Source organism: Aphelocoma coerulescens (assembly GCF_041296385.1).
Source record: "Aphelocoma coerulescens isolate FSJ_1873_10779 chromosome Z unlocalized genomic scaffold, UR_Acoe_1.0 ChrZ, whole genome shotgun sequence".
Lineage (NCBI taxonomy): Eukaryota > Metazoa > Chordata > Aves > Passeriformes > Corvidae > Aphelocoma > Aphelocoma coerulescens.
Genome location: NW_027184085.1, coordinates 19,017,372 through 19,038,021, shown reverse-complemented (window position 1 = coordinate 19,038,021; position 20,650 = coordinate 19,017,372). Strand labels below are relative to the sequence as shown.

The following is a 20,650-nucleotide window of genomic DNA, read 5'->3' as shown; positions in this document are numbered from 1 at the left end:
TAGTCTAGGGACTTCGAACATTCACTTTCTCTCTTTTAAGAAAAATAAGACAACCAGACTGAAACAGCATTATTTTACATCTGTCTTCCCTTTCACTCCAAAATCCCAATCCTTTCTATATTCACCCAGGAGAATTACAATACTCTTGCAAACTCATATATTTTTGCAATTACTCATTAGAACATTTTGAATGAAGGCAAAACACATGTTAAAATCAGCACTTGCATATCACTGACACTTCTTTAATCTCCACAATTATTCCCTTCACCCCGACAAAACCTGTTAAAGTTGCTGGCTCTTCTCCTAAGAACCTAATTACTCAGAGGCAGTCAAAATCAGGAATGCAAGGTAACTTTCCTATGATGACAAAGAGGTAAAGGTGGTCTCAGGGTACATTTGCTGTATCTTGAGTTTGACCTGGACATCCAAGAGCTTAGGATATTGATGAGACTACATCGACTGTAGTGACTTGAACCAAAGCAAGTGTGGTTTTGTAGTTAATCCTGTGTTGTCTCTACTTACCATGTGCTGATTTGGATCTTGAAGTAGTTTCTGAGTGCATAACTTGCTTTTTTTTAAGAAGAAGTCCTCATTTATAAAACATTTCAAAAAATAACAGCATATCAGGTACCATGGCAACATGAAAGCCATACCTGCAGCACATACCTAACAATTTTTTTACCCCTTTGACATTTACAAAGTCTATATTGCAGATACTCAGTCCTGGAAAACAGACTAAATTTAACCTTAAGTAAACTCTCTGACTCACAGATGATGGAGGTGTAAAGAAACTCAACATCAACCACTTGTATACATTGACCTGCTCCTACTACTCCCTACTACTGACAAGGCCCCAGGTTCCAAGAGTGTCCTGGACCCTGGACTGAGTGTAGAAGAGTGCAATTCACAACAGACAGAAAAAAGCCATGAGTTCTTTGCATCACACATTCCATTATTCTGTTCCAAACCCCTGCCAAAGACCAGGGCAGGCCAAAAGAAAGGTGCCAGATGACTATTGATTGAAGCAGAAGGTGGCAGAGATAATACTACTTACTCTCACCTCCATCTTAAGGTGGGATGCTGCTCTGAAACGAAGTCCGGCCTGTCCTGATAGACCTACCCTGTCTAAGTGAAGAGAGAGAAAGCAAGACCTGTCTGTTTTATAGTGTCTTTCTGCAATATTTGATTGATCCAGTCCAGTACAAAGGGATCAAGCCATCAGGCCTGGCACTGTGCTAGAGATACTCAGTCCTCCCTAAATCCATAAGGCAGACAACAAAGCATGGTGCAGACACACTGCAATGACCTTGCAATGAAACCTGTGCACAACAGCTCACTGGTTTCCTCTACAACTCATTTTCTTTCCAGTGTTGTTCCCACCCTGCACTGGTCTCTATATGGTTAGGACACTGGGTGAGCTATGAATCATATACATGCTGCAGATCTTCCTAATGTACAACAAATATTGCTGTTTTTAACACTTCAAAAGAGAGCATTGTTTTCTCAGCACTTTTACATTCCTAGTTTCTTTTAAAAACTGACCGTCAGAAATTTTCTGTGTACATTTTAACTTCTATAGACCTTCCTCAATTTCTATTACCTTCACCACCCATATCTTTAAACTTCTTCACAAAGTTACTAAAGTCCACAAATGCCAGGTGTGACCCTGTTTGTACAGCACAGGATGCTGTTCAAAAATGTTGTGAGATGCAGTTAGTTACCACCACCCAAGGCAGCAACCTTCTGTAATCACTTCACTATTGTCAGAATGAATTTTCTCTTCAGCCACAAGCCTGAGGGAAAATTGGCACTATCCTGCTCTGGAATAGATGAAACTTTGTATCATTACTATATTGACACTGTAAGGATGGCCATCCACAGAAATAAAGGCACAAATTACAGTGGAAATGAATAATGAGTGTGTGTGGAAATTTAATGGACATAGAATCTCCTACATCCAAGTAACCCCAAACAACAAAGGTCAGGGAAAACTGTATCTTAAAACAATAATGAATGTTCACAAAGAAGTCCATTTTGTAAGGGAAGTGGATGATAGTCTGTCAGCTGGAAATGTAGAAAGCAAATGGGTATCCAAATTAAGAGGTCACAGATATGAAATTTATAACGGCACAATACTTTGATACATGCTGTACCACAGTAAATTTGTCAGTTGTGTAGATCCATGTTCTCAGAGCCCTTTAACCAATAAATTATATGCTTTCTTTTTAAATAAGTATGTCTTCATCCCAGCTGGTCCCCTAGTTGAATTGTATGGCAGTTTCACAGTGACTTGCCATGAAATACTCACAGCTATTTCCCATTTCCTCCTGCACAGTCTGGCCTGCAAATGTAATAAAAATGCTTTATTGTTCTTCATCCAAATGCCTCATGAAAACTTTTGAGTAGTTCTGCCTTTGACAGGCAGCCAGGGGATTCCCTGCATCTGACAGGGTAGCATCTCAGACTACTCCAAAAACAGTTGCTAGCCTCCTATGCATCTGCATAGTAAACTCATAACCCATATTCTTAAATTTTGCACACAAAAAGGTTTAAAAACCATGTCCAAGCAGAAAAAAAATTTGATATGAACATAGCTTCTCAAACCAACAATTTCACATCAGTTTTCACTCACTACCTTGTGAATATACTTAGGAGATATTGCTTCTCAATTTTTCCAGTACTCATACCAGTTCATATGACTCACAGAGGTTTTTTTCTTTTGAGGTCACAAAAAACTTATTATTTAGCCCAGTTAATTTATTGCTGTACTTCCTGGTCTTCATCCACATTAAGGTAATTTGTACTTGTTCTATTAACCACTGGAAGAGGTACAGCTATGAGATGTCCTATGTAAGTTTTCACTGATTCCTCCTAAGACGTTCACAGAGTATTTCCTGTCTGTTTTCACAATTTTTTGAAGCCTGATGCTGTTTTCATTCTACTTATTTCCCTCTCTCCTTAATGACTGTTAAAACCCACATCTCATGGTCAAGTATGTCTAACAGTGAGTACCAGCAACTACTGCAACAGAATCAATAGAATAAAAAGCAACATTTGATCACTTTCATAAAAAGAAATCACCATCAATTTCTTGTTAGTGAAAGTCATGCTTACTTCTTTCAGAGTTCTGTCATTCTGCTGATACTGAGGGATTAAGAGTTTTTTTAAATCAAGCTAAAGGACAGTGACAAATATACAGAAAATAAGCAGAATTCTCACAAGTAGTATTTTCACAAAATCATAGCAGTAGTATGTCCCACATGAACTCTCCTGTTCTTTAATTACATGAAAAAGAATAAGGGAGAATTTACCAACTATGAATAATCTGACACTCACTGACAAAGAAGATGTCATCTTATTCCTCAGCACGTCAAATTTCAGTTTGTACAGATGATTTGCAAAAAGCCTTCTCCTAATTTGATGCCAAAGATGGAAGAGAAGAACGGGAAGAGTGAATTAAACATTAGGCCTTTGCCAGATTCCTTATTCTGCCTTTTAATACACACTTTTCCCCAGATAATATGCATTTGACTGGGTCAAACCAGAGGAATTAAAAAGCTTAAGGGTAAACTGTTAGAAAAACTGAGGTAAGAATGGTTAGGAATTATTAGACACTTCGTAGAAGTCCCAGCTTTTCACTTTGTTTCAAGACATCTTGCAGAACCTTATGCCATTTAACTGTTTATCTATTTCATTCCCACTTCTGTGCCATTTCCAGCTTGCAATTTATTCTTCATCAGTCATTTTTTTATTGTTTTATTGAAGTTTTCTACAGGAAATGGAAAACTACTTTCAACATCAAATAAATGATTGTGAAAAGTTAGCAGTGAGAAAGAAAATAGAGAAAAGAGAAGATTCCTCCCTTCTAGTGGCAGTAAAACATTGTGTCAGGGCAAGCTGGTGGTGAAGAATTTTCAACATATCAAGTGAAAGTTAAGCAGAAGAATAAGAGAAAAAAACCTAATAACAGAGGAATACTGATAATTCAGCAGATCTGCATTGTGTGATCTGTGTAACTGAAACAGACTTCAGGCACAAGAGCCTTAAGATTCACATAAGTACTGTTCTCACAGACTTCAGCCAGAGCAGCAAGTATGGAGCATTTAAGAGCCAGTCCTTCCTGTCAAAGCAAAACTGGAGCAACTTCAGCTGTGGAGTGTAATTCTCAGCATTCTTATAGTCCATCTGAAGAAAAACTGGGAAACACAAGGGCTGCCACAATGTGTTAGATACAAATATTTCAATTCTTTACTAACTTTAAAAGCCTCTTATACTGTGCTCCTGCAGAGTTCAATAGCTATGTTCCACCTCTCCTGTCCTCCTACTGGCACTACACCTAAAGTTCCAAACACAGAGGTAAACTGTAAAGTTGCAGCAGTTGGCTTTCACTGTGAAAGGCATGCCAGCATAAATCCGAATATTGAGAAAAAACTATCACTATTTCTGATAGAAGTAATTTTTAGTTGTTTAATAGGGACTGACACTGCGGCAATCACACAGAAGAACTATGACTGTAGTTTTCACTGTTTCTTGTTGCTAAAAGACAAAGCCTTTTGTACACTCCTCAATGTCACCATGAACCCCTACAGTGAGAAGAGCAAAAGCTGAAAGCAGGATCAAGAAACCTGGAAGCACATTAACTATAGCAGCACATTAACCCGGAGGAAAAACACACTACTGACAAAAGGATGTTCACAATTTCTTCCCAGATACTTGTCTGACACTTGCGTTAAGTCACTGCCAGTTGTTCAGGAAGTTGCACAGCAAAACAGGTCAGGGCAACTGCTCTGAAGGGAAAATGACTCCAACTGACATTATGTTTCTAAAGAGAAGGTGTACTGGTTGAGTAACTATACAGTCTCACACTTTCTGCTTCTCTTTGTATTCTGAAGAATATCAAGTAAAAATACCTCCACAGTCTCAGGATGCTCTAGCTGATGCAGTTATACAAAAGATGTGCAGTACAGCAAGCAGATAAACAAGCCTCTGCAGGGAGAGGAAAGAGGACTGTGAAACATTATAGCATGTGCATCTGGCCATCTTCAGGGAACCTGCCTTCCATTATTTATATGTAGTGCAGCATATCCGTAGAGAATAAAGGCATCCATAGACAGTAAGCGCATCCACGCTCCTGGAATAAAGACAGAAACCTAGAAAAGTATTTTTCTACAGGAGTGGGATAAATGTACATGTAAGAATTAATTTCACAGAATAACATCATCAGTTAGGTTGGAAAAGACCTCAGAGTTCATTTAGTATAACCTTTGACCAACACCACCATGTCAACTAAACCACAGCACTAAGTGCCACATCCAGTTGTTTAGCGAACAGTTCCAGGGATGGTGACTCCACCACTTCCCTGGCCGTTCCAATGTTTAACAGCCCTTTCCATGAAGAAATTCTTCCTGATGTCCAACCTGAACCTCCGTTGGTACAACTTGAGCCCATTTCCTCTCGTCGTGTCACAAGTTGCCCGAGACGGGAGGCTGACCCCTGGCTACAGCCTTCTGTCAGGCAAAAGTCATAGAGAGCAGTAAGGTCTCCCCTGAGCCTCCTTTTCTGTGGGATAAACACCCCCAGCTCCCTCTGCTGCTCCTCACAGGTCTTGTGCTCCAAGACACTTCCCCAGCTTCACTGCCCTTCTCTGGACTCTAGCTTTTAAAAGCATATGCAGAAGCGCTCTGAAGTACCAAGAAGAGTAAATAATTACTGCCTGCCTACCAACTTAGTACAGGCTGCGCACCGAAACCCTCCACTGATTGCCTTTACGGTTATTATGGCATTCGCGTACTGAGAAACCCGCACGTGTTTCCCGATGCGCGGAACGGGCCCGCCCTCGACTCCCTCGGCAGAAGCAGTTTCCTTCCCTTTACTGATCAAGCCACTATTTTTTATCAGCCGCCGTCCAGCCGCCCCGCCGGCTGCGGGCGAGGGGCCGCACAGGAGGGCGGGGCGCGGCTCCCCCCGCGCCCGCCTGCAGCCGCCAGCGCGGCCCCCGTGCGTACCTGCCCGCCTCTCGTGCTTGGGCACCCGGTAGTACTTGTTGCCAAACTGGTCGGTGCCCACCAGCTCCTTGGTGGGCCCCACGAGGCGCTGCCGCAGAGCGCGGAGTGCCTGCCAGGCGCGGCTCATGCCGGGATCCCGACAGCAAGGCCTCCACCCACAGACACCGAGACGGTGACACGGGACACCGAGCACGCAGCGCGCTTCGCCTCCGCCCCCCTCCCGCCTGGGGGCGCCCAGCGCCGCCCTGCCCTGCCCGATGCCGCCTATGGCCGTCGGGCGCGCCAGCAACGCTGGTTGCCATTGGCGCCCGCCGGCCCGCCCCGAGCCAATCCCGGCCGCGCCCGCGACAAGATGGCGGCGTGGCGCGGAACGGGCCGGGCGCTCTCGCCATGTTGGGGCTCATGGCTGCTCGCCAGGCCGGGCTGGACGACCCCGCGCGGCTGCGCCGGGCCGAGCGCACCCGGAGGTACCGGGGCCGGGGCGGGTGTCCCTGCGTGGGGAGGGCCCGGAGCGGCAGCCCCTGGCTCCGCCTTGCCGCCGAGCCTCACTTGGCCCGGCCCGCGGTGGGGCGGCCTGGGGCGGGGTGAGGGGCTGCACCGCCGCAGCCCGACTGTGCGTGGGGGCCGGGGCGGAAGAGCCGGGCAGCCGCCCCAGCCGCTGTCCGTGCCCACCCGCTTCGGAGTGCCCCGTGCGGTTGTGGTGGTGTGCGTGGGTCAGCAGCCCTGGTGTTTGTGTGTGGTGTACTCCGCCCTGGGCGGAGTGTGCGCAGCGCGGTCAGCTGTGCCTCACTCCCTGCAGCTCGGGGTTACTGCCCTTGCTGTCGGCGCAGTTCCTCCAGGGGGTTCAATCCGCGAGCGGCTGTGCTCCGCTTGCGAGGAAACAGGTGTTTGTAATGCTCATGAGCCCTCATTTGCTCCTTCTTCCTTTTCCCAAACCCGGCATTTTGGCGGGTTGAAGAAGAGTTAGATGCGGGGGGGGTTATTAGCTTCCCAGCAGTTTTTGTGGGAAGTGGTGGCAACACAGACGGATTTGTTAGTACTCCTGCTAAAGGTTATGATGTGATGTTAGTTCAATATCAGAGAATTTACTTTGCAGCTGTATTTCAAGATAAATCCAGTAAAACCTACCTCCGTTCAGTCACTCACACAATTCCATCAGGAGGATCTGTGTTGGTGACTTACGGCTTTATGGGGCTGTATCATCGTAGAACAGATATTTAAAATTGAAATGAATTGTGGTTAATTCAGGAAGCTTCTTTCTGGTGCATTTTGACAACACAGTTATGTCCCTCTGTGCCCTCAGCGCTCATGTAGCATTCAGTGTTGAGGACAGTAACACCCTGGACAGACTTAACCTTACTTGGATAATTGTCCGCTTAGCATTTCCCTTCCTAAACTTTTAAATTTTGACATAAAAAAAAAAAATCCATAGTCTTAAGTGGATTGTATTTATAGCTGCTTTTTAAAAGTCATATGTTTTAACACATTTCCACAGGGGAATTTCTTGTTTCCTAAAATTTCATCTGGATCTCAAAGGTTTTAAATTGAGTATATGTCAGAATTCTTATTCTAGGTGAATTCTTGCATAACTATATTAAACATGTTTTGAGAGATCTTAAATGACTTGCTGCTTTTATGTCTACAGACATGATGTTGGGGACCTGCCCATAGCAACCTAAGTTTCTCACATCAGGATTTTTTGCCCCTCAAGCTGAAGCAAGTAGGGACACTCTGCCTCACAGCTTTTCAGCTGCCTACTTAGTTACGTTTTGGTGGTGGTGGTGTGGTTTGTACAGAGTGGTGCTGTAAAAAGCTCTGATGATCTTGTGAAGCTAAATTTTATACCAGGTAATATGATTTAATGAAGCAGAGTATCTGTTTTTTGACTATGTAATATTAGCATATTTAAAAATACAAGCTAAGAATTGCAGGTCAGAAAAGGTTGTCTTGGAAGCTTCGTCCTTGAGGGTAGCCTAGGTTTTTTTTAAGGTTGCAGAAAATGTAGCATACAAACTTCATTTCATTAAAGGAAATACTGTAAACTTGATAAACTAAATTGATTTGTCCACTAGGTGTCCATAGTTCCAAGCAGGATGAAGCTTGAAATGATGCTACATGGTGAGGCTTCAAAGTAGCCAGTATTTGTTGTGATTACAAGGTTCTTAATGATTCTTTTTCTCAGTGTTGTCAAATTACATTCCAGGTTTTGCTTAATGTGTTGACCCCAAGAGCAGTTCTGCTTTTTCTTTGAGCCTGTTTTACATACTTATTTCTCTTACCTTCCAAACAACAAAGTATTTTTTCTGCCAACTTCACAAGACTTATTTCTATCACCATATCATATAGTTTTGCAAAAAAAAAAAAAAAAAAAAAAAGGCAAGGATGAGTTAAATGTATTGAAGAAGCATGAAACTAGGTTTCAGCTGTTTAGAACTACTTAGTAGCATTTGATAATTCTGTTCTTGTTCATCTCTCTTTCTTCCTTTTTTTTGTGGGTAGGGTCCTAAGTTTGGAATTAAATAAAGATAGAGATGTGGAAAGAATACATGGAAGTGGTATTAACACCCTCGATATTGAGCCTGTTGAGGGAAGATAGTAAGTATATACTTTAGTTGGTAAAAGTGTACATAAGTAATTCACTGTGTTTTGGTGCTATGGATTTGTTTTCTTGTTGAACACACTATTACATTGAGCATATTGAGATTATGAGTGTTTAAACTTTTGTGTCTTATTAACACTTTCAGCATGTTATCTGGTGGATCAGATGGTGTTATTGTACTTTATGACCTTGAAAACTTGAGCAGGAAACCAAGTTACACATGTAAAGCACTTTTTACTGTTGGAAGGTAAGTACTCCAAAAGTCTTTTAACAAAGTATATACCCCTTGTGTGGCAAGAATTAAACCTGCAAATTAATGTCTGTTCTTATTTCTAGGATAAAAGGACTGTAGAAAATAGTGCCAGAAATCTTTGAAGGCTAGTCGCAAAGATTGTTTCTTAATTTGTCTACTCTAATAGTTACAATATATGTACAGTGACTCTGATATTGTTTGAGCAAATCTATAGGAGTTTCAAAAGTTAAAATGAAGGATATCAATTGTACTCATATGGAAACTAAAGTTAGACAGTTTTACATTGCTGTAGACACCACAAAAAGAGGTCACACCTAGTACTCTAACTTCATATTTTAACACTAGAAAAAGAAGACACGGGGGGAAAAAAAAAACAAAACCTTCCTCTAGCTCATAATTTTTCACCTGTGCGTTTTCTTATTGTTTCATGTTGAAATTTGGTGCCTCTATGCCAGTAACTGAGAAAGACATTTTGGTACTGCTGTAGAAATATTCTATGTATTCCCCAAATATATATAATGTATATATTTGAGTAAATATACTTCTAAGCAGGAGAAAAATTATTTGCATAATCCTGTTCATCTGTTCAGAAAAAAATCTAAATCTAATACCTATTTGCAGTTGTTTATTTTCCCTCTCTCTGTTTCCAGCTTTACTAGTAGCTTTTTTTCGTTCATCAGGTGTTCAGCAGGTACAGAAGTGATTTATACAGAACTAACATGTTTGAATGAAAACAAATGTGTTACTGAAAAAATTGGATGTATTTTTCTAAAGAACAGGGTACCACCATGCTGTATGTAATCTTTTTAAAGAGTCAAAGTCTTTATTGATTTGTCAGGCTGTCCCTGCAGGCAATACAAATTTTTCCATTATAGACATTAAGTCTTCTAGCAAAAACTGTTTTTTCCTTTATTTGGATAGTAGGGTTATCTAGTAGATTCGAACTTCATGTAAGACTCACAGTAAGAGGTATTCTACTTTGTAAAAGTTTGGTAGCTGCATTTTCCCCTTATTTTTTCCCAGTCTACAAATTATTTGATGTCTAAGAGTCAGAGTCATCATGAGTCAGATATACAAGACCAGAACAGATTTGTAACAATAAAAGGCTTTAACAATATCTAGGACCATAAGAAAGAAAAAGGCTAATAGAACATACATCACAACAAATGGATAGGAACAGAATCTACTGCTGCGTTTGGTAAGTGTTGATGGCTGGGCTTCTTGCACAAGCCTATTTTGAATTGTATTTAAGAACATATAGTGACTGTACATCCCCAAATCTCAAAACTGAAATGAATTCTGAAACAGATGCAGGAAATTGAAGAAATTCATGCTAAGAAGGTACAACGTAAAAGCTGTCAAATCTGTGCTAAAATAATGGCATCATTAACTTCAATTAGGTCAGTAGAAATATTCCATCCTTGAAGATTCTGTTTAGGAGCATTGTTAGTTGGTAGTCTATTTCTTGACTAGGTGTTAATTTGCATAGATGCATCTTTTATTTACCAGTTGAGGCATAAATTTTAGTAGTAGAATTGGATTTTGTGTGACACTGCTCTAAATGACAGGCTTATGATTATTATTGCTTAAATTACCTTAGTAGGTTTCTTGCCTCAGTTATTTACTCCTAGTATTCTTCAAGCTTCCTAGTATGTTTCAAATACTTACTGTAGCTAATTAGCTACAGGTTATATATAGCTTCAGATATTTGGAATATTACTCAGAGTTCTTGACATAATAAATGGATTTATACTTAAGAAACACTTTCCCTCTGACTGTCTGGCTCCTATCTTTGAAGGATATAGTGCTGACATGTTGTGAAAGTTTGTCTGTCTTCCAAGTTTGCAGGGCAGAACATAGGTCTGGTCTCAAAGTTGCTTAGAGAATAAGTTCTGCTAGAGGCCCTTTAAAGATGTTTCTGCATAGACCCTAAACTGGACTTGCTGACGATCCAATAATTTAGAACACCAAAAGAGATAATTCCTACAGGTGGTAGGCTGTGATTTACCCTGTGTTTCTCATCTAGAATATAGGGTCTTGCATCTTGCATCTAAAAAAAAAAAACCTAACTCTTTCCCTGTTTTCCTGGGAGTCAGCACAGAGAGTTTTAACTGGTTTCATATGATTCATGTTGGCCTGTGACAAAAACTGGCATTTGAGAGTAATGAAACAGTACCAGTTTCTAGATAATATACATAATATACAGATAATCTTTAAGGTAGTCTCTACTACTCAAAACGTTTAGGAAGAATGAATGACAGTAGCCTTACTATCCATAGAATTAATTCTGTATTTGTCTTTGGCAGAAAAGGCTAGGATATTTTGAGAAATGGGTGAAAATACTTTAGATGGAATGAACTGGGAATAATGTACATCTTGAGACATGAAACTAGGCTGAATGGCGTGTAGCCACTACTAAGTTTAGCCACATCAAAGGTGATTCCTGCAGATCTACTGAAGAGTTTTTTAGTTCATTCCTCATCCCTGTGGATTATGGTAGAACTGATTGTTCTGGTGCAGAGTTGAACACAGTCCAGTGCTGTGCACTTACAGTTATTGTAACTGGATAATTAGTTCCATGGGTTTAGATTTTTCTCCACAGTGCATAGAAATCCCTCTCCAGGAGTAAGCTCGCTCTGAGTCAGGCTTGGTTTCCTGGCTCTGCAGGTAATCAAGATTTTTGGCTTTACTTCTGCCATGGTTTAACCCCAGCCAGCAACCAAGTTCTGCACAGGTGCTTGCTCACTCCCCCACTAGTGGGATCAGGGAGAGAATCGTAAGGGTAAAAGTTAGAAAACTCCTGGGTTGAGATAGTTTAATATGGAAAGCAAAAGCTGCAAACACAAGCAAAACAAGGAATTCATTCACAGCTTCAGCCATCTCCAGGAAAGCGGGGCCCCGTCGTGCATAATGGTCTCTCGGGAAGACAAATGACAATTCCAAACGTGTCTCCCCCTTTTTCCTTCTTTCCCTCAGCTTTATATACTGAGCTTGATGTTACATGGTCTGGAATATCCCTTTGGTCAGCTGGGGTCATCTGTCCCAGCTGTGTCTACTCCCAGGCACCCCCAGCCCCTTCACCAGCATGTCAGTATGAAAAGCAGAAAAGGCCTTGGCTCTGTTTAAGCCCTGCTCAGCAATACAAAAGCATCTCTATGTTACCAGCTCTGTCCAGCACATATCTAAAATGCATCCCATGGTAGGCACTGTGAAGAAAATTGTTTCTACTCTAGCCAAAACCAGCACACCTCCCTGAAGAATGAATGCATGAAATCTGTTGACTTTTAGCACTGTGCCAGAGTAACAGTCCATTCTAGGGTATGCCTCAGAGATGGAGGAGCAATGCAGAAATCATTAAACTAAGCTCAAAAGTCACTCAATACCTCTTGCTTAATATTATCAGTGCTAGCTTCAGGCTAACTCTCCTTAAAGGTGTCTTTTTGTTTGTAGCAACCCAAGTGAGCAGAAAGATTTATTAGCTCAGATTAAATCAGATCTATAGATGTCATGTAGAAAGGGAAGATTTCCTCAACTCCTCGTGTTAGATTAGTCTGTCAGTGCCCTGGGAAAGCTAAGACCTTTGTGCACAACCAGCCCCTCAGCACACTGTTACAGGCACCCTTCACTGAACAGTCCTGCTGGATCGGGGAGTTGTTCAATGGCCTTGTTCAGGGACACACACCAACAGCATAAGAGAGACACCTCAGTGGGGCTTCCCACTTTATTTGAGTATATAACCCACTGCCAGAGACTGCCGTGAAGGACTCACTCTAACTGTGGAATAACACTCTTTATTAATAAGAGAAAATTGTGACAGGTTAAGGTTCAAGGCCTGCCAGTCGATGTTTCTGACTCTGAAAATATGTTCAGACCAATATACAGACAAGATTTAATCCCTACTAAAGCGTGCATAGAGTAAGGTTCTTACCAACAGGTGTCCCTCTGGGGAAGAAGAGACGGATCACCGTGTTAACTGATCCCAGAAGTTATGATGGAATCTTCCTCAGCTTTTCACCATTCTTGACTTACTTTTATACTATTCCATTATGTTTAGTTGGAGCTTGAGTTACTGTACCTTTGCTACTGATTGGTGTAAAATTCTCTCCCTTTCCTCTTAAAGATACAGTCAATCAAATGCAGAGCGCATGCTTGGTGAGGGTCAATCTTACCTTGGGGGTGGGTAACTTGGAATTAGCTCAGTTGATTAGAGCATGGTGCTAATAATGCCAGGGTTCTGGGTTTGATTCCTGTATCGGTTGTTCACTTAAGAGTTGGACTTGATCCTTATGTCTCCCTTCCAACTGAGAATATTCTGTGATTCTTAACTTTGGGATGGAGGTCTGTGTTAGTATTACAATTAGATGATAATGAACCAAGTTCATCCAAGGTGGGTGATTTCACCACAGTTGCTGGTTCAGCAGCAAGACATCTTCTCCTATCTCCCTTGGTGGACAGGTGCTGTGTGTTTTATCAGATAGAAAGTACCCCTCCCTGCATGGAGTTCAACAGTGCCTGGCCATGATGTCTTTTCTCCACCCCCCATTTCATGCCGCTTAGCAGGTGCTTGAGGTTGCAGATTGTGTGTATGGAGAATCGTTGTGGAATAGCTTTCAGTCATGCTCACCACATTCCATCCAGAAGCAACTGCACTTCACCCTGTAATTCCTGTATCATTATAACTTCTGTTAGGATGTCAATGTGACTTCTCAGTTTCCTCTAATTTTACCCCCAGCCATTTTTCCACATAATCCACCCATGACTAGTCACTCAAGCTTCACAATATCCAAATAGAATCTGAGAATGTTTCACACTTTTATGCAGTGTGGATCATCTAATACATTTCTAGTGTGTGGTTATCTGGTATTAGTGGGGATAGCAAATAGGCTAATGGTTTCATAGTCATCCAAACCTTAACATACAATATAAGTATTAGAACAAAAAGCAAAAGAGTTACCATCAACAAAACAACAACAGAGTGAAGCACTCTGTTGAGAATTCTGGTAGCTGTTAGTGATCATCCAAAAAGGATGTCCCACCGCTGGTGTTGGATGTCCCACCACTGGTGTTCTCCATCTTTCTTCACCTACTCCATCACATAATTTATTTCTTCCACATGATTATGGACAGTAAATGAAGTCTGTTGTCCAGATAGACTTCATTTTTTTGGGTTTGTTTTCAACTAGCAGCTCAGGTCTCCGTGCTGTAACAATTTCTTTACCAGCATGAGGTTCATACCAATGGGAGTAAGCTGCAATCTTGAATCAGAGTATAATTAGATTCTAATATTTTAATAGGATACAATAGGAGCTGAATAACTAAAATTATGTTCCATAATGTTGGCAAAGTTATAGCACAATATTAGAGTGATTACTTGTATCTACAATAATGTTATACACAAATTGAAAATCACAAGAGGGTCTCATACAAGCTCATCCTTTACCAATGTACACAGTTTCCAAGTTTTCATTAGGATGAATCTCGAAATGAGAAATACATTGCTCGATGTCAAGACAAATGTCTTGGGTTTTGATGGTGTTACATTCACAAATATATCCTTGTTGCTCTCCTGCAGTGCACATGTTGGCATCAGTAGTCTCCCATTTATTTCCATCTTTTCAGGTCCGTACTCTCTGCTCCAGAGGATGAGTATAGTTCTATTGTGGTTTAATCCTAATGCAATGACTTGGGTATATATCATATAGTGAAGCATTATGTATTGTTAACACAAAAGCTTTGGCTGTGCTGCTGATGGGACCACAGGTAAAACTGACTAAGTACCAACAGAACTGGAATTTCCTTTGAGATTCAGTTGTATTATCCCAAATTACCTCTCAAATTTCAATAGGTAATGGTTTCTTCACCTTCCCTTATGATTGTAGCTGTCATCAATTGCATCCACAGTTGAGCATGGATAGAAGTAAGAGCTAAAGAAACATTGATTTGGACTATGCTAAGTGCATCTGTGATCAACTGATGGTCTTTTTCATTAACCCGCTCCCACTGAGTTAATATATCCATTTGAAACCATTGATTAGTTCCCAAAGCCAAAAAGGAAGATCACAGAGGGTGTTTCAGTTTATTTAAGTCACTACTTATTATAACTAGTTTTGTTCCTTAATAAATCAGAGTCTATGCCATTTAGAACTCCCCATCCTCTTCCTAGGATTTCAGTCGCATCCCTCCTGGTTTGCCTGGAAGAAATGAGGGTTTGTTTATGCAAACATGCTGTCCATCCTGCATAAGAGGTTTTCAGGGGCAGTGAGCAAGCTGTTTGGATTGTGGAAACATTTTTCTGCATCAACAGATCGTTGGGTTAAATAACATTTACTGTTGATCTGTATTCTTGACTAAGTAGGAACCAATGTTATAGGTGTGAGGAGGCAGTTTGATGGAAGGCTGAGGCTGAGTTGTTAAAAATGACACTTCAGCAATTTTGAATTGAAGGCCCTAGTTCAATCAAGAGTTTGGGTCTGTTCAAAGACAAATCACAAGTGTTGGATGGGATATTTTAAAGGTATGCCAACACTCATATTTAGAAGAACAAGTATGTATGTTTTTTTCCCTTCAGCGTAAGTCACTACACTTTGACATAGCTCACAACAGTATGTAAGACTTGTCATGCATTTAGTTATTTTGAATTCAGCATCCTATTTGGATGATGTCTCCTTTAATTCCTTTCAGAGGTGAAAGGTGTTGATTTTCATTCTCTTCTGTGATGACCCACTCCTTCCTATAAAAGGTAGTGTTATGCAGTGCTGCTGTAGACAAATTTAGGCCAGGCATAGGTACATCCCGAAGTCATAGTCTTGTATCTATGGCAGTACTGAAGATCTGCATCTCTGTTTGCATGATGCCCCTCCAATACTTACTGCTTGTTGAGGCCAGGACACTTGAGGGAACAATGTAGAGGTAAGAGCTGAAGCAAAGAATTCTCTTGAGCCCTTTTCTAGTTGCAGTTGAACTGTTTTGTCATAAGTACTGCATTTAGCTCGGATGGAGTTAATTTTCTTAATAGTAGTTTGTATAGTACTATGTTTTGGACTTGTAACCAGTCTTGATAATGCACTGATGTTTTAATGGGTGCTGAACAGTGCTTGGTAGTGTCAAAGCATTCACCATTCATCACTTTGCCCCTTCAGGGGGTGGACAATAGGCTGTGAGGAAACATAGCTGAAACATCTGACTCAGATTAACCGGAGACTTATTGATATTCCATACCGTAAAATGTCACGTGTAGCGGTTTAAGCCTATGGTGAGGGATTACCTTTGCATTGCTTCACTGGCTGGGTTTTTGTTTTGGTTTATTTTAATTTTCCTGGAGGAGTAGGGTTTGTTTTGATTTGTTCCCTTTTATTTATTAAAAAATGTTTATCTCAATCCACAACTTTTCACACCTTTGCCACTTGAATGCTCTCTCTCATCCCATTGCAGAAGGTAGAGTGAGCAGACAGCTGGTTTTGGGCCCCTGAAGCTGGATCCATGTGAATCCAGCTCAGATATGAGTGGTCTACCAGGTATTTGAATGACACGTATTGTTTGGACCCCCCCGGTCAGTTGAGTCTGTATCCTGGAGCTGTCAAAATTGGCTCTGCTATCTGTTCTTTGTACCACAGTTAATTATTAATTATATTGCATTCTGTAAATATCCACAGTTCAGTTAAACGTTTCCTATTGTTCTTCCTCTTTCATTTCTGAATGCAAATATAAGTTACTATCAGTAACTTAGCCTACTGCTCTCTGGTGACTTTGGCAGACAGGGATTGCCAATAACTGTGTAGCTGTACATACTAATGAATTTTTTTAACTGTATACGTGATTGTATTTTTCAGTGGATCCATTTCTAAGAAGCATAAATGGTTTGTAGTATTAGGCCATCACATTTAACATTAGATCTGTAAACATGACAACTTAAACATTTCAAGACACTTTTTATGCTTCAGTCTCGAGTGTCTAGATATATGCTACAGTTACCATATTTTGAAAAGGTAATGATCTGTGGTTTCTTGAAATGAAGATTCTTCAAAGTAATTAGTATTAGTTGAATGAAAATCAAGCCAACAAAAGTATTGTTCTTGAAAACTTCAGGACAAATTAAAAAAAAATGTTTATGTTTTCAACTTGTCAAATACCAAGACAACTACAAGATGATTATCAAAACTCTAACCAATTGGAATATTTTCCTTGATTTTAGGAGTCATCCTGATGTACATAAATTCAGTGTGGAGACAGTCCAGTGGTATCCTCATGACACAGGCATGTTTACATCCAGCTCATTTGATAAAACCTTGAAAATATGGGATACAAATACTTTACAAGTAAGAGAGAGTTTCTACAGCTTCTACAGCTTGCAGCCTTCTTTGTGTACCTGTTATTCATTGCATATCTGAAGTTCTCCCAGAGCTGAACAGGACTATGCATCCAGAAGATGAAAACCAGCCACCTCTTAGAACTGTGGGTGCAGCAGCAGGGTGGTGTGGTCCTGGCATTCGTGTACACACCTTGGTGTGTACTTGCCCATTTCTGAAGACCTGAATGTCTAAACCGTAGGAGAGCTTGGAACCCTTGGGACAGTTCCTTTCTGCTTTTGCTGTGAACAAGAATAGAGCTAGTTGAATTTTTGCTGGGTAAATTTTCCAGCAAGGTCTAATCTGCAGTTCATTCGTGGGGTTTGTTGAGTCTAATGGCAGTGTGCAGCAGGGTGACTTATTTTGAGTAACCAGTGTCTAATAACCAGTGCTTTTGAAGGACTGGTGGTCTTGGCATGCAGGATCCAGGTCCAGAATTCTGCTGTTTCAAGCACTATAGACACCATGTCTAAAAATCAGTAGAGAATGAGAGAAACCATTAAAAATACGCTAACCAATGTAACTGGCATTAATAAGGTGAACAGATTATTTAGGAATTCATGTTGCTTTGACTGACTAATCCTCATATCTTGTGTTGAACTGTGAATTCATGACTGCAGTTTGTCCTGTTCCTTATGAATGTATTAATGAACTTATATTGATACTATTTGCTGTTTCAGGCATAGTGAAATAATTTTTTTTGAAAGGAGATATGTCATCCTAGGGACATAATAAAGAACAAAATTTTACCTCTTTTTTTTTTGTTTCTTTTTTTTTTTAATTGTGAGATACGAAGCTATGCTTGCAGTTGCTAAATCTTCTCATAAACAATTAAGTATTATGTTTGTAGATAGTTCTGGAAGCATCCCTTGAAAGACACAGTGTACATGTAAAGGTTATTAAATGACCTGTTCTGCCACCAAATGGTGTTTTTGAAAGTACAGATGACTCAGTTTTAAGAGTTTTTTCATGTACAGTATTTTAGAATGTGACAACAAAAGCAGTTTACCTGGAAGCAATTGTACTTATCAAAGTAAATATTAAAGTTTATTAAATATGTTCCAATAATTTTAAACACTCATAAGGCAGATAATAGTTTTATGTGGAAGTGTTTTATCTTTTTTTTGAATTAAAAATAGTGTGTGGTATTTGTGAATGACAAGGGGCTCTAAACTTAGTTTTAAGTGCCTTCTTGCGGTTGACTCTATTTCCATACTACAACCTTTTTGTTTACTTACTAGCTTTATTAATTTTTGATAACTGTAACAATTTCCATTCATACTTCTCATTAGCCAATTTTCTTGGTCTTTCTTTCGGGTTGTCTCTGAACTCTGGTGTTGTCCTACTGTTGGAAACAGACTTACTTTGGGATGTTTGTGTGATCTGGTTTCTAACCAGGAGAGTTATTATTACTATGTAAATAGTAATATTTATTTTAGTCTTGTAGCTGTTACTTGAAAAATAATGGTGAACATTTACATTCTGCTAATACACTTGCATTGTCATTAATTTAATGTTTTTATTATCAGCCTGCAGATATATTTCACTTTGAGGGAACAGTCTATAGCCATCACATGTCTCCAGTTGCTACAAAGCATTGTTTAATAGCAGGTATGTATCTGTTTTAAAGATACAGATATATATATAGATATAGATAGATAAGGTTTATAGTAATAAGTAATACTCACTTGGGTTTTTTTCCCCTGCTCTGTCTTATTTTTACATAAATCAAGTCTTCATAAGATGTAAATTTACTGGTAAAAGAAAACACTATCCATTAGTTGGATGATGTCAATGAGAGTGTCGTGTTTGTTCTTCTGAAATAATGCATCAATAATTCTCCTTATTGATAAAATTCTTAGCTATAATTAGATTCTTTCATTGCATAAGTTAGCATTTAAAGGTTATTAGATCCAAATATAGTAAATTGTGTAAATAGATCTGTGTATTGCTTACATGTACGCAGTTTAACTATGTTTAGCAAAAAAATATTGGAGAAGGTATTTTTAAGTTTCCTAAGTATCGTCCTGTCTACCTCCAGTTTCTAAATTTTGTTTGTTACATGGTAAATTTGTTTGATCTAAAAATGCAATTCTATTAATAGAAGCACTGCTCTGACTGAATGAGCAGTTATGCAGCTAGCAATTTTCTTCTATTTTTCTGTCATTGCTAAGATTTTTTTGTTGTTGTTCTCTCAAATGCAGGGGAGTTCTTTAGCTGTCTTTGTTTCTCTTGTTACAGTTGGTACCAAAAGCCCCAAAGTACAGCTCTGTGACTTGAAGTCTGGATCCAGTTCTCACATTCTGCAGGGTACTTTTTAGTCTGAAACATAAATGTTAAACAATAACTACTTTGAGTAAAAACAAATCCAGTAAAGAAACACTGTATACAATGTATTCTTTGTCAATAACGTGACTAATTTCTTTATAGCCAGTTGTGAAAGTTACACAGTGGCAAAAGGTTCTTCTGGGTGTTTTTCTAGTGCTGGTGAATTGCAGAATACAAACATTAATCAGTGAGCAGTTACTACAGATGTTTGGGCATTTTCGTGATCTAATCAATACTGATTACTATTTATTACATGGTTAAGTATAGTCATTGGTTTGGGGGGTTATGGAGTGCCATTTAAAAAAAAAAAACTGAGTAAAACAACAGAAACTCCCTACCACCCCCCAGAAAAGAAACCCCCTACCAAAACAAAAAGAAAACTTCACTGCTTTTAACAAAATATCCCATGGAGGTGTTTGAATGGATTTGTTTAGAAGTTTCTGATTTCTGTAGAACAAGTTTTCTGTAAAAGGATGGTATCAAATCCTTTGCATTTTCCTAATTTATTTAAATATAAGGTTTTATTGTTCCATAATACATTACTTTTGGCACTTAATGAGAATTTGCCTTTGGTGTCTCTTTCCTAATGTGTACTTTTTGGTGTGTTGGTATATGCTCAAGAAAAGGCAGTTATGCTCAAGAGAAGACAATTATGAGGCAAATCTTGATGCTTCAAACCAGCTGGGTAAGAGACAGATCTGATCTAGAAATTGTAGAGAAACGTTAGGTCAGATGCAGCAATGTGCAAATGCAGCTTTATTTCTTCACTGGCCAGCTAAGTGTAAGAGGAGCCTAGGTGATTTTTAGTTTTGTGATGCAGAGCTTATGCCATTAAACTCTTATGAACTGAATAAACTACAACAGGCATCTCCTATTCTGTTTCTAGAACCAAGAGCTCCAGAGAGGGCAATGACAAAAACAGTTCTTTAAAGATCCTGTTTTGTTTCATCGGGGCTTCTTAATTTTAGCACAAGAGTTAATGCTTTCCAGGCACAAGCTCTGTTGTGTCTTTGTACACAGCCTGTAGTAGCCTGTTACCTCAAGTACAGTATTGGAGGAATAAGAGGAAGGAGAATATGTTATTGATTTAGCATAATCTAGTAATTCTTTGCGGAACTGA

General features: G+C 39.8%; 2 protein-coding genes across 5 annotated transcripts in view; one reads left to right on the top strand and one right to left on the bottom strand.

Moving 5' to 3' along the window:
• NDUFAF2 (NADH:ubiquinone oxidoreductase complex assembly factor 2) overlaps nucleotides 1-6,223 on the bottom strand; it is a 64,376-nt gene extending 58,153 nt beyond the window's left edge. The window contains exon 1 of the mRNA XM_069001330.1: nucleotides 6,006-6,223. Within this exon, the coding sequence (XP_068857431.1) occupies nucleotides 6,006-6,132 (127 nt within the window). The 5' untranslated portion in view covers nucleotides 6,133-6,223. The remainder of the gene's footprint in view (nucleotides 1-6,005) is intronic.
• Nucleotides 6,224-6,334: 111 nt separating this feature from the next.
• Nucleotides 6,335-20,650, top strand: part of ERCC8 (ERCC excision repair 8, CSA ubiquitin ligase complex subunit) — a 32,795-nt gene continuing 18,479 nt past the window's right edge. For 2 of the 4 annotated variants that reach the window (XM_069000965.1, XM_069000964.1), the window contains exons 1-6: nucleotides 6,335-6,472; nucleotides 8,505-8,600; nucleotides 8,750-8,851; nucleotides 17,049-17,172; nucleotides 18,732-18,813; nucleotides 19,444-19,512. In XM_069000965.1, the coding sequence (XP_068857066.1) occupies nucleotides 6,396-6,472; nucleotides 8,505-8,600; nucleotides 8,750-8,851; nucleotides 17,049-17,172; nucleotides 18,732-18,813; nucleotides 19,444-19,512 (550 nt within the window). In that variant the 5' untranslated portion in view covers nucleotides 6,335-6,395. Of the gene's footprint in view, nucleotides 6,473-6,645; nucleotides 6,890-8,504; nucleotides 8,601-8,749; nucleotides 8,852-17,048; nucleotides 17,173-18,731; nucleotides 18,814-19,443; nucleotides 19,513-20,650 lie in introns of those variants that run through there. The other 2 variants (XM_069000967.1, XM_069000966.1) reach the window with 2 other exon arrangements.